Here is a 13,311-nt window from a genome sequence, read left to right as displayed (position 1 = left end):
GATGTAAAACTGTAACAATTGATATAAAAACTTATAAAGATGAAATAACTAAATTTTAAATATTAACGTAAATGTGTGAGAGTTAACTTAATAAGTCAATTAAGTAAAAAAATTTAATTTTAGTGAAAAATAAATATTTAAATTTATATTTTTGAGCTAAAAGTATTTAATGATATACAAATTTTAATTTTAAAATAAATAACAATAATAGCTCAAAATTGATATAAATAAGTTTTCACGTAAATCTGTAACAATTGATGTAAAAAATTATAAAAGTGACATAACTAAATTTTAAATCTTAACATAAATATATGAAAGTTAACATAATAAGTTAATTTTAATAAAAATTAAATATTTATATTTATATTATCGGGCTAAAAGTATGTAATGATATTTAAATTTTTACTTTTAAATGAAGAATAATAAGGATAAAAATAATTATAATTTAAAATTGATATGAAAAAGCTTTGACGTAAAAATTTATAAACGTGGAATAATTAAATTTTAAATCTTAATGTAAACGTGTGAGAATTAAAGTAATAAGTCAATTAAGTAAAAAAATTTAATTTTTAGTAAAAAATAAATATTTAAATTTATATTCTCGAATTAAAAGTGCTTAACAATATATAAATTTTAATTTTTAAATAAAAATAATTATAATTCAAAATTGACATAGAAAAATTCTGACATAAAACTATAAGAATTGATATAAAAACTTATAAAGATAGAATAATTAAATTTAAAATCTTAATATAAATGTGTGAGAGTTAATATGATAAGTCATTTAAGTAAAAAAATCTAATTATATTGAAAAATAAATATTTAAATTTATATTATTAGAATAAAAGTATTTAACGATATACAAATTTTAATTTTTAAATAAAAATAATAAGAATAAAAATAATTATAATTCAAAATTGACATAGAAAAGCTTTGATGTAAAATTGTAAAAATTAACGTAAAAACTTATAAAAGTGAAATAACTAAATTTTAAATTTTAACGTAAATGTATAAGAGTTAACGTAATTAGTCAATTAAATAAAAAAATCTAATTTTAGTGAAAAAAATTTAAATTTATATTTTTGGACTAAAAGTATTTAACGATATATAAATTTAATTTTTAAATAAAAAATAATAAGGATAAAAATAATTATAGTTTAAAATTAACGAAAATAAGCTTTGACATAAAACTGTAATAATTGACATAAAAACTTATAAAGATGAAATAACTAAATTTTAAATCTTAATGTAAATGTGTGAGAGTTAATATAACAAGTCAATTAAATAAAAAAAATCTAATTTTAGTGAAAAATAAATATTTAAATTTATATTTTCAGGTTAAAAGTGTTTAATGATATACAAATTTTAATTTTTAAATAAAGAATAATAATAATAATAAAAATAATTATAACTAAAAATTGACATAGATAAGTCTTGACGTAAAACTATAACCATTAACGTAAAAATTTATAAAGGTGGAATAACTAAATTTTAAAATTTAATGTAAATGTATAAGAATTAACATAATAAGTTAATTAAGTAAAAAATTTAATTTTTATGAAAAACAAACATTTATATTTATATTATCGGGTTAAAAGTATGGAACGACATTCAAATTTTTATTTTAAATAAAGAATAATAAAGATAAAGATAATTATAATTAAAAGTTATTATTGAAAATGCTTAACGTAAAGTTGTAAGAATTGACATAAAATCTTATAAAAGTGGAATAAGCAAATTTAAAATCTTAATATGTTAGAGTTAACATAATAAGAGATAATAATAATTTTTATTGAATCAATTAATTAAATATAATTTTAATATTAAAAAGAATAATATTCTTATAGTTTAAAGTAAAGAATAAAATAAAATTAAAAGTTAAATAGCTTTTAAAATAAACTAAGTAAGTTTAAAAATTATCTACGTTGTTATCCTAAAATAGATAAATTTAAAAAATTATATATATTGTTTATCTGTTAATATGCTATACAGGTTTTTATTATTTTTTAAAAATTTTATTAATTGACCTTACAATAAAATTAAACTTATTGTAGCGTTCACCGGAAACTTTGATTTTTTTTTTCTTTTGTTTTGAGATTTTGGATGTCATTTTCGAAAATCAAAAGAAAGCAAGAAGAAATTTAGGGTTTTTTTTTATAATTATCTTATTGTCCTTGTAAAATTAAAAAAAAATTACTTCTAAAATTAATTGTTTCAAATTATTTTAACAAGGTTAAAATAGTTTTTTACATTTTTATTTATATTAAACTGGTTTAGAGTTGACATGGTAATCCGATACGAACACGACACAATTAGTTAAACATGTTGAGATGCTAAACATGTTTATTAAATGTGTAACATCACATGACTGGTTTAACATGTATATTAAACAGATAGAATTAAATTTTATATGATATGACACAATTTATATCTTATTCAAAATATTAACACGATTAACATAACATGTGACGAACATGAAATACGATTAATACCATTAAGTTACAAATGAAATATAACTTCATTTGTCAAATTAAAAACTAATAATGATAAAAATAATTAAAAATAATAATAATATTCATGATGTATAATAAAGTTCGCTATTATCATTAATCATAAATATAAATATAAAATCTACCACCACCATCATCGTCATTACTCATAATTATATATTTATATATATATATATATATATATTTATACGATATTAATCTAATTATAAGCGTGTCATACTCATATACAGTAATAAGCGAAGCAAATTATATGAATACACAGCATCATAATTAACTGAACCCAAGTGGAGTATTTGTGCCGTATTTGTGTCTTCAAGTGGAGTTTTAGACAAGATTTTCAGGACTTAACCCACGCTTGCTGAACCCGAAACATTGTAAAATTAATAAAATTATTTTTATTTCATTTTAATATTTAACAAGTGAAGATATTAATCATGGAAAAGTTTTAAGCATCCTCACATCAAGGATTATTGATGTGTTTATAGATTTCATTTCAGTCAAATATGATTCACTGATCATAGATAGAGCTGGCTGCTTCTACTGAAGTTTTGAGCACATGAAAGTAGACTTGCATTCCTTGGAGCGTTGTACAAAAGAAACATGAACATTATTACTAAGGAGTGCGGGAACATCTCAATTATCATCATGAAGAAAAAATAAATTTAACTACAATAAACTTATAAATCTCCCAAAAAAAACCCTTTTGATATGGTAATCTAACCGGTTCAAACCTGAGTTTGGACTTAAAAATCCATACTCAAGCTCGACTCGAATGGACAGGTAGCTCGACTCTTAAACACTTCTACTACAGAAGCCTTTCAGCAAAATTTTACAAGAAAATGATGAGCGAGAAATGAGTAAGTGTTAAATGAATAAATACAATACATACAATCAATAAAGACAAGCATATGTTTCCACTTTCCACTCCATATGGACAAGAATCAATATTACAGTGACTGATTTTATTGGTTGGAAGGAAGAACGATAAAATGTACTACCTATTGATCAAGAGGCAGCCACTCTACCTCTAGATATAGTTCTCCAGATTCAACATTTTGGAGCTTGAGTGACACATCTTGTTTCACCTTCCCATCCACAATGTTGATGATGCTGTCCTCTATGAGGGCGTTATCGTGGGACTTGAGCCATTTGCCAATCTGCATATTTCCAAACATTTCAGGGTCCCCGTATGCCATTGCAGATGTTATCAAGGGCTGGATATCAACCTCTGCTTCTCCCATTATGTCATCAGCCGAGAACGTGTCATGATCAAACACTTGCTACAACGTGCAATGAGGAAATTCAACAGATTAGAGGAACCCAATCGTCACTATGCTTAACATGGAATGAAATCTCATATGAATGGATGAATAGCAATGCAAGCATCAGCAGTTCAACCACATAATCTAGAAAGGTATATGTGAAACTCCTGGTTAAGTATGATAAATTGTAGTGACTCTTATTAGCTGGTGATAACTATTGCTAATGGAGAGGATTTGACTAGAGAATGTGCATATAGAAATGTAGCTAATGAGAAAAGCCAATAATTTCTTCAGTTTCCTTTCTCCTACCATAGGAAAACATGAAATGATTGCCCCTGTCTGTCATGCTGTTGAACACTCCTGTAACTGCCATTTTTATCTGAATATTTTTGAAATTTAACCCAAACTCATCTCAATAGATAATCAATGCAACAGGTGCCTTAATCAAGGCTCAAGACTCATCACCTCCCATGAATTTCTAGCTTCTAATAAATCAATCGTGACTATATCTGAGAATTCTAATTCCATCCTTCTTCAACAGATAACAGTCACAGGGGGTAAGTCTGCTCCACAATGCCAGCATATAATTCCCTTTATTTCCAGTTCATTAGACATTGTTTTTATCTGTCTAACCATATTATTGAGAATAAAACCACAAACAACCGGTCATATTGTTCATCCAGCACAGCTACGGGCAATTAGGATAACCAACGAACAGGAAGAGTGGATAGAATATAAGGAATTTACATTGACTATGCATTAAGTTTTCGAGCTCAAAATTGCTGGGTACTAATCGTGTAAATGTGCAATTCATCAAAGTTCCCAAATAAAACCATAAAGCATTCCAGATGTGAAATAACCAGCAAAACATCAGGAAGTTAGACAGTATTTAGCATTTAAAGCAATACAGTATATTTTCCATTTTCACTGCTAGAGTTTGCACAAATTAATCTGACTTCTTCAAAGCCCAAATCGACTCAAAAATTTAGTAACTTGAAAAGCAACCCCAAATCTAAAATGACTCAAATGAATGGCCAAATACCTCGAATTATGTGAAACTGAAATAACCTGACCACACCACTGTCCCACCCGATTACTGCTTTAACACACCTAGAGGCAACAAACCTTGGCCTTAACTAACCCACTGAAAACCTGTTCTCATGCAGCTCAAATTGATTTAAAACTTCAATAACCAGAACCTATGCGAAAGGAACTGGAACATCTCAAAACCTGAAATGACCCAAACCCAGCCAACATGAAACCAAAACAACTGGAACTTAAACAGCCCTTAAACTGGAGCCGAATACATGAAGTTTATATGACTTGACCCAAATCCAACCCAATCAGACTCATTGCCATTTACAGAACTTCATAAATAGGTAGAACCACCATTCTCATACTTGATACATACAGAGGGTGATAGTTCTCTAAAAATAGTCAACTTTTTGCAACAACAAAGTTTCTTAATAACATCGATTGGGAAGAAAAACACACTTACCAACTTCACAGGCCCAAAGTTCTGAGGAACAGATAGCATGAGTTCCTCGTTCCAAACTGGATTCAAGTTGCTCTTTATTATAGTCGTCTGAACAGTCTAATAAGATCAAAGACCCATCGTGATCAATTGTAAATGAACTAGCACCATCTAAAGCAACTAGTAATCTCCTTCTCAGTTTTGATAATAATGTAAGCTATTACTCACAAATAGGAAAAAAGAAAACACATAACAGTTATCCAAAGTTTTAATAGAGGTCTGAACCACCATCAAAACTGAGTGAATGATACCAACAGCTTGATCCACATGCAGAATTGATACTGATGTAATCTAAAGCATAAATGCCCACAAGTCCATGCATGCACATGCACACATAGAGAAAGAGACAGAAGCAATAACATAGTTTCTAACAGTCTACACCTTGCAAATGTCAATAGGTAGCAACCACAGAATGTATAACCTCAACAGAACTTTTGAACTTCAGTTATGAGAATAAAGGCCACAGATGTGAAGCAACCAACCTGCTGCCCAAGAGTCAGGACAACATAAGGATCACTGGTCATCATATCCCGAATGGCTAAATTTGTGCCTTTTACCACTTTGACCTTCAGTAACCCAATAAATTCTACCATGCCTTCCTGTTACCACTTTCACGTCAAACAGATTGAAGTTATTAACCACAGCAAATATAACCAGTTAATCCATCTTAAGGTATTTTAATTATTAATGTTAATACTAACTTGACTTTTCTCAGAAAGAATACAGTCACAACTTGTGCAACCCCTAACATGGGAATTTGCCAGGTTTTAGTGTAGACGTTCTTTCTTTCCAATATAATAAACATGAACCAACTCAAAACCATATAAACAAGCAGCACATAAAATATAACAACCCCAATAATTATGGATCTAGCCATAGAAAAATTGAATGCAAGATGAGCCTACAACAGAATGCAACAGAAGCATCCCATCTATGTGTTCAGTGCTCATGGCTGTGCAGCAAGTAACCATGTTCATCTCTTACAATCATTAGCAGCATGATCTTCATTATGGTTCCTGAGACAAAGGTGCAGAATGGAAGTAACAAAGAGCAAAAGATTTTACCGAATTTTCTGATGGCTTTACTCGAAAACTATCCAAAATCTTTCTAGAAAAGCTTGATTGAAGAGAAGCAGAACTCTTCCCTGATGTGATCCGCAAGCTAGGTTTCACAAATTCTTGAAGCTCATACTTGGACCTACAGGAAGATTTGAAATAAGTAATTACTATAACATCTAAGCTATGGCTGATCCATCAAATCTGCTATATGCTTCCAGAACATACACAGAAAGAACAAGAATAAAATAGGTCTGTTGGTAAGTCGTGATAAGGTTACAGCAGTTTAAGCACTGGCATTCTATCTAAATCCAGTCACAACAAAAGGAATGGTCTGAACAGAAAAAAAAAAAGGTTTAGAGCACATAAAGGCATCCAAGAGAAGTCACAAGGAAATGCACAACTAGTGAGATTCTAAATTTGACCAAACTAACCTGATGAATCTCCTCCGCTCATCATGACTAGCATCTGGGCCAGGCTTTGAACAATTTTCAGGTATATATGCCTCGTAGATTGCATTAGCAGAGGAATTTCCTCCAACTTCAATCATGGCATCAATTTCATCATCAGACCATTCATCCAATGTCACAGATAAAACCTGGGATCATCAGAAAGTATTGTTGCTGTCATCAGAAGAAAAAGGGACAAGAACAAAAGAAAGAATAACAACACACTAAAATTTCAAAGTATCATCAACTAGAAAAGGATTATGTAGGAGGAATTGTTAGCATAATATAGACATCGATTTGGCCATAATTATGTTAAAAAAACATAATAGCCTGAAGTTAAGTCCTTAAAAGAGCAAATCAGTCACAACAATCTACAGTTAAAAAACCTATAAGTATAACATAAACAAGTGAAAGACTTCAGTTAAACCATGAAAGATTCAACTGGTATTATGATCATAACAACCAACCCACTACATTACAGCCGACTTTTCTGCCATGTATCAGTTCCGCACAACAATTTGAGTTCATCCAACAAACATTTTATTTATCAATTGTCAAAAATCACAGCTTTGCTGACATTCTATTATTAAAGTACACACCTATTACCCAATTCTTGGATCTTCTAATTTTACTGATTCATTTAATTATATTAAATCTCCATGCTAAAATCAGATAAACAAATTGTCTATGATAAATTATATAACCATGTTGCCATAAGCAGCCAACAGAATATCTCATATCTTTCCCCACTGAGGAGTCAATATTCCATGAGTGAAAAAAAATATTAAACTAAATGCAGCCTATAGTAGTCACCTTGGAGATGTGTGTACCAAGGCTTCTGTGCACACTGCAACACTTCAGGCATATAAAGACGCCAATATTTGCTGATCTGAAAATACAATTGTCAAGTGATTCTCTGAATCCTTTCTCATGCCACAAACAAATATACATACACAAGCTTGAGATTATGTGCTTTATGTGGTTAGGTTATATAGCTTTGCACTACTCATCTTCAACATTGTCAACTTAAAAAGGCCTCCTGAAAGACACTTCAATATAACATTATGCAAGTGCTGAAAATCAATTTCATGTAAATAACAAACTAGCACAAAATAATATGAATCCAGCGTGAATTAAAGATATCTTCTTAAATATTTAATTCTTTATGAACCATAAATCTACACTACTTCACAAGAAAATGCAAGATTTCTAATTTAAATATTTCCTTTATTCCTCAATTAACATTTCTTATTAATTCAAGGAGAAATTAGTGAACAAAAAGGCCCATACACATGATGATGCAACTAAAAGAAATTAATTCTCCTTTATGTCACCAATTTTCTGGTTAACAGTTGAGCAAATTAAGGAATAACAGAAAAAACAGATGTAGATTTGTTGATTTCTCACTATCATCCTTCTTTGATCCTCAAACTTGAAATCAAATGCCCTTTCTATATAAAAATTTAATTTCACGCTAATTCAACAGAGCTAATTTCAGCCAAAAATATAGTAAGTGCATCTCACCAAGTTATCAAATAAAATCATAACATTCATTAAGAATGGGCCAAATAAATCTTCATCGTGAAAGGCATTTAAGCCACCAAAAGGGTCCTGTTACTCTCCTAAGGTATACAAGCATGTATCATAGAATCAAGGACTGAATATTCCTGGCAGCTGCCACCAACACCTTGCATGGTGTGCTATTAGGTCAAGATGTACTTCCCCATGTATAAGAGAGGAGAACTACTGAAAGGTATAACCTCACTCTCTTTCCACTTTTTCTTCCCTTTTTCCTTCCTCACTTGTTGACTTACGCATCAAAGAGGGAATCATAGAAACCCTCTGATGACCCAATTTTTGCAAGTTTTGTCCTCAATCCAACCAAAAAGGCTTTCCAGACCATTCAGAGAAGTCTTCCGGTTAACTCAGCTCTTCTCCTCCATTTGAACTCAATATTTTGGTGTTGTCTCTGGGAATGACAATAGTCATGTCCAATTCCCACTCAACCCCCCTTTCAACTCTCCCCTAAACATTCTACCCACCCAACCCAAACCTTAACCAACCAATACCAAACGCCAACCAAGTAGACAAACAAGAAGAAAGACTCAACTTACCTTAGCACCATAAACAAAGAAACCTAAAGCCATCAAAATCAACTCAGAATCTACTAATCCCTTGAAACTTTAGTTGCAAATGGATGACACGAGGAAGGAGGGAGAGCAAGACCATACCTTTTGTGACATGGTACGTCTTGACCTTAGAACAATGTAAACAGTTGGTGGAAACTGTCAAGAATATTCACTCCTTGATGTCAAGAGCATGTGACACCTGCTCTGAGCACCACATGTCTCCCAATATGGTGAAGGGGCCTAATGGGCCCTTGGCTAATTGGTCTTGAAGCCCTTGATAGGCGTAGGGGCAACTAAGGTGATCACCCTCATGACTAGTCGTCTTTAATCTTTGCCTTCCCATCATATGCTTCAGTCTTACAGAATACAAGTGAAAAACTCTTACTAGAATATTGACGGTAGACAATGAAAGACAATTAACAAAAAACGATGTAGAGATGGCAAAAAGCACTTGAAATGCAAGAAGACCCAGCACTCAAAAACTCGAGAACACTAGAAAAGCAAAAAGAACGGAAGTGAAATTTTTTCACCCCTGTACCCAACTTATAGTGACCAACAAACACCTCAGACAAAGAGTCACTTGAACTATCACCAACTATGTCAATCCATGTGCTTTGTGACATTTGCCAGTGAGCAAATGCAAACATACGAACTGACATCACCAAAATACATGTAGTCACATGGCATTGCATGCAGTCACACAACCTAGCATGTCGTGATGTCAACGATTAAAAAGAAATCACACACTTGTGTGTCACAACAATTGTCAAAACCAGACGTCACTTTAGTTCTGAGACTACTTGTCTCTAATTCAATGAACTGCAAAAATTAAGGCTTTTCAAAATTCAATCCAAAAATTTTACAAGTGCAACTCTTTAGAAAATTTATAACACAATGCAAACCTCCACCAAAATCAAATAAGTGCGAAAAACTACCCCAACAACTATGGCAAACATCCCCCAAAAGATAAACAAGCCCAAAACATAACCGCCAAAAGTTAATTTACAGAAATGGTGAGCAATGCAAGTGACCACATCCAAGACAAAAATTTATGATCACCATGACCTGAGGCAAATGTTATACCAAGAGCTTCAAGCCCAATTAGACAAGGGCCCATTAGGCCCTTTTACCAACTTGAGAGACACATAGTGCCTAGAGCAGGCGACACACTCTCCTAACATCAAGGACTAAATATCCCTGATAGATACCGACACTTTGCATGGGATGCTATCATATTTTGCATAAGATTAGTATTTAAGCTTTTAAATTTTTTCAATTTCTTTATAACAAAGTTATACATAAAAATTTAATCATTAAAAAATTAATAACTAAATTTACAATATCTTTACAATATCCTTTTTTTTTTTTTATCTTTTGCACCCGAGCATTTGGCTCATTGGTTGGTGCATTATCTCCCTACTTAAAGAGCAAGGTTCAAATCCCCCCTCCCCCAATTATTAAAAAAAAAATTTACAATATCTTTTATTTTGTTGATGTTATTGTATAATGATTTTTTTTTATAATACACTATCGTACATTATTAAATATCTTGCAATATTATAGTAAATTAGTATTCCCTATGCATGGCATAGACTAAAAGCAAATCATTGTAGAAGTTGTATGTACAAAATATAAAAAAGTATCACAAAAGAAAATAACTCTAAAAAAAGCTAACTATCACCATTTAGTATCTATACGAGAAATTAAGTTTGTGTCGTACACATGTATTTGGGAGAGTTAAATGCATCATATAATCCTATAGTAAATGTACAAAGGAATTTTGTGAAAGTAAAAGATTTATTACATAAGTATTAAAGAGAAAGTTCATAAGTATTAATCAAGTATCGAGTAAAATAGATTAAAAATGTTAATGATTATATAAAGACTTTGAGAAAATCAAGGGGCAAGTAAAAATAACTAACAAAACTAAAACAAAAAGAACTTTCATAGGACTACATAGAATTTGAAAAAGTTGACGGAGGCCAGGTAAAGAAAACTAAAAAGATTAAGTAAGATAATCTAAGGGATAAAGTAGAATTTGGAAAACCAGTGGGGGTCATGGTCCCCTTGGAACTCCCCTAGCTCTGTCCTTGAAAAGAAAGTCAACAAGTTACTCAATGTTCATTGCTTAAGTAAAATCTTCTCTTCAAACTGGACTTGAAAATGAAAAAACAAATATTCTGTACATTGTTGTTGATTGATTTAATCAAACTGTCTTCATTATCACCGTATCATCATAGTAAAAGAAATGAATAGGCAGAACCTAAGCAAGTCGTAATGGTTAAACTTACGCCCATTTTGGATCCGGAGCAGCACAATCAGCACAATGGCGATTATCAGTCTGACTCAATAAGTTCTTCAATCTTGCTTTGGCTGCAGAGGAAATACATATTTACCAAAAAAAAAAATCAGTAAACTAATGTATCAAAAATAAAAAACAAAAATCAACATATATAAAAGAATAGGACAGATATATTATCCTAAAAAAGATACGCAATTATGCCGATTAAGGTCAATGCACCAACATGGAGAATCTCTAGCCTCTTATACTCAATTTTACGTAAACCAAAAAGAGAACTGTTAGGCATTTAGTGTTTGATCACAGTGCAAAACCAGATATTAAGTGTTTGTAGAGAGGATAAGGAGAAGAGAAAAGAAATGAGTGGCATAAAGGATATGAATTATCCCTTCATCCTCCAGCACCAGTCTAATTCTCAGGCCTTTATATATACAACTTATGCACTTCCTAGTGAAGAAAACAAGTTGACAACTGAATTCTACAAAGCCAAATTCCGAAAATTAGCTCTTTTTAAAAGAAGCATTACACTTTGTTCACCTCGTTTTCTTCAAATTGAGATGCACAGGCCAACCACAAAATAGTGGTAAAACATCATGCAATTACTTTGAGAGAAGTTTGAGCGTGTGTGGAATGTCCCATGCATGATAGCTACCTACTACTTAAAATTTCACATGTGAAAAACAATTGCAAGCTTGTCTATTTTTGGCCATTGTAGATTGCGAACTTAATTTTGCAAATTATTGAAGGAAAGATTAACCAAAAAATTATAATAATTAACTAAGAAAAATTCTGAGCTATGTACTGCCTTATAATATTACATTGAGAACATGACTATCATCTATAATTTATGACCGGAAAGTTTCAAATCATTCATCATTGATTGATGTAACAGTAGCATACCTGTGGTAGTTCCACTCATTGCTCTGCTACCAAACCACGATCATCCAACAAGAAAGCTTGAAAATCTGATAAAAAAGCCAAACAAGAACCAATCCATATCAGCTAAATGGATACAAACTTGCCATGTAATTTCTGTTAGGACTTTTCTCTGTTCATTTTTCTTTTCAATATCTTCTACGTTTTTTTTTTCCATTCCTGGGCTCCAAATCATATACTGCATTCTAAAGAGAATCAAAACGCCAGAAAAATGATAATAACAAAAAGAATCACTAATCGTCAAACAAGGTGGTCCAAGGTAAAAGAAGAAATAGACAAATGAAATTAAGGTAAAAGTTCAAATCAAATATGACAATATCCCAAAACTGCAGTAAGTGAAAAATGGAACCATACAAAAACCCAAATGATTTTTAAAAAAAAAAAATCCAAAAGAAACCCAAATGAAAATTGTAATTTAATTTCATTTCCTACATTTTCTCAGCAACAAACAGAACAGAAACGGAGAAAGCCCAGTGTTGGTATTCTCAGAAATCCGCTACAAGGTACAACAATATCAAAAGTCAAGAGTTTGCCGTTGATTAAAAGAGAGGATAATATGAAGAAACCCATTAACCAAAGCAACTACGGAAAATTCAAAAAAAAAAGAAAGAAAGAAAAGTCAAAGAATGCTAAGAGATTCAATGAAAATGATATGAAAGATCTGAAAGAGGTATTTAGAAGTTCACCACTGAATTGAAATTGCAAATCCAAAGATTACCCAGAGGCAGATGTGGGTGAGAGAGAGAGAGAGAATGAGAATAAAAAGGTCTACTTTTGAAAAGGTAATGAAAACTATGGAAAGCAAGCTTTATTAAATTTTTATTTTTATTTTTATTCTGTAATTATTGTATGCGTTTTTTTTAATTTTTAAATAATTTATATAATAAAGACAGTTTCTGTGTAAGGTGTCAGCAACGAGAATGAATCACGTAGTCTATGGAATCTGTCTTCTGCCTATTATCGGAAGAAGACAGTAAATCAACATTTTAGCCCAAAATAATTTAATTTTCTACTAATATTTATTAAATAAAAATTCAAGACTTGTGACCAAAACATAATGCATAAAGCTTAAAAAAGATCACCAATATATTTTTAATTAAAATTTATTTATAACCTTTTGACTTTCTTTTTTTATTT

The 13,311-nt window shown here is 30.9% G+C and overlaps 1 protein-coding gene across 4 annotated transcripts; it reads right to left on the bottom strand.

The window, feature by feature from the left end:
- Positions 1-3,297: 3,297 nt before the first annotated feature.
- LOC18595048 (putative ADP-ribosylation factor GTPase-activating protein AGD13) lies at positions 3,298-13,004 on the bottom strand. 4 transcript variants are annotated; one of them, XM_007022817.3, is made up of 9 exons: positions 12,861-13,004; positions 12,139-12,203; positions 11,231-11,312; positions 7,624-7,699; positions 6,796-6,959; positions 6,371-6,503; positions 5,789-5,905; positions 5,271-5,366; positions 3,298-3,790 (listed from the first exon to the last, which is right to left on the bottom strand). In XM_007022817.3, the coding sequence occupies exons 2-9, from the start codon at positions 12,155-12,157 to the stop codon at positions 3,509-3,511; spliced, it is 969 nt and encodes a 322-aa protein (XP_007022879.1). In that variant the 5' UTR covers positions 12,158-12,203; positions 12,861-13,004; the 3' UTR covers positions 3,298-3,508. The 4 variants fall into 4 exon arrangements, with proteins under 4 accessions (XP_007022879.1, XP_088663241.1, XP_017978650.1 ...); XM_088807115.1 differs by having other exon boundaries at positions 12,893-12,932; XM_018123161.2 differs by lacking the exon at positions 12,861-13,004 and adding an exon at positions 12,607-12,695.
- Between the last annotated feature and the right edge of the window lie 307 nt (positions 13,005-13,311).

This window comes from Theobroma cacao, chromosome 6 (assembly GCF_053813885.1).
Source record: "Theobroma cacao isolate CCN51 chromosome 6, ASM5381388v1, whole genome shotgun sequence".
In the NCBI taxonomy this organism is placed as follows: domain Eukaryota; kingdom Viridiplantae; phylum Streptophyta; class Magnoliopsida; order Malvales; family Malvaceae; genus Theobroma; species Theobroma cacao.
The sequence above is the reverse complement of the archived record's forward strand: the minus strand, read 5'-3'. Positions and strand labels throughout refer to the sequence as shown.

Bases quoted from the DNA above. Each gene is read 5' to 3' on its own strand.
- LOC18595048 (XM_007022817.3), bottom strand. The intron at 6,960-7,623 runs GTGACTACTATA...TGATGATCCCAG, and splicing joins TTGGTACACACATCTCCAAG to GTTTTATCTGTGACATTGGA. The intron at 5,906-6,370 runs GTAAAATCTTTT...AAGTGGTAACAG, and splicing joins TAAAGCCATCAGAAAATTCG to GAAGGCATGGTAGAATTTAT.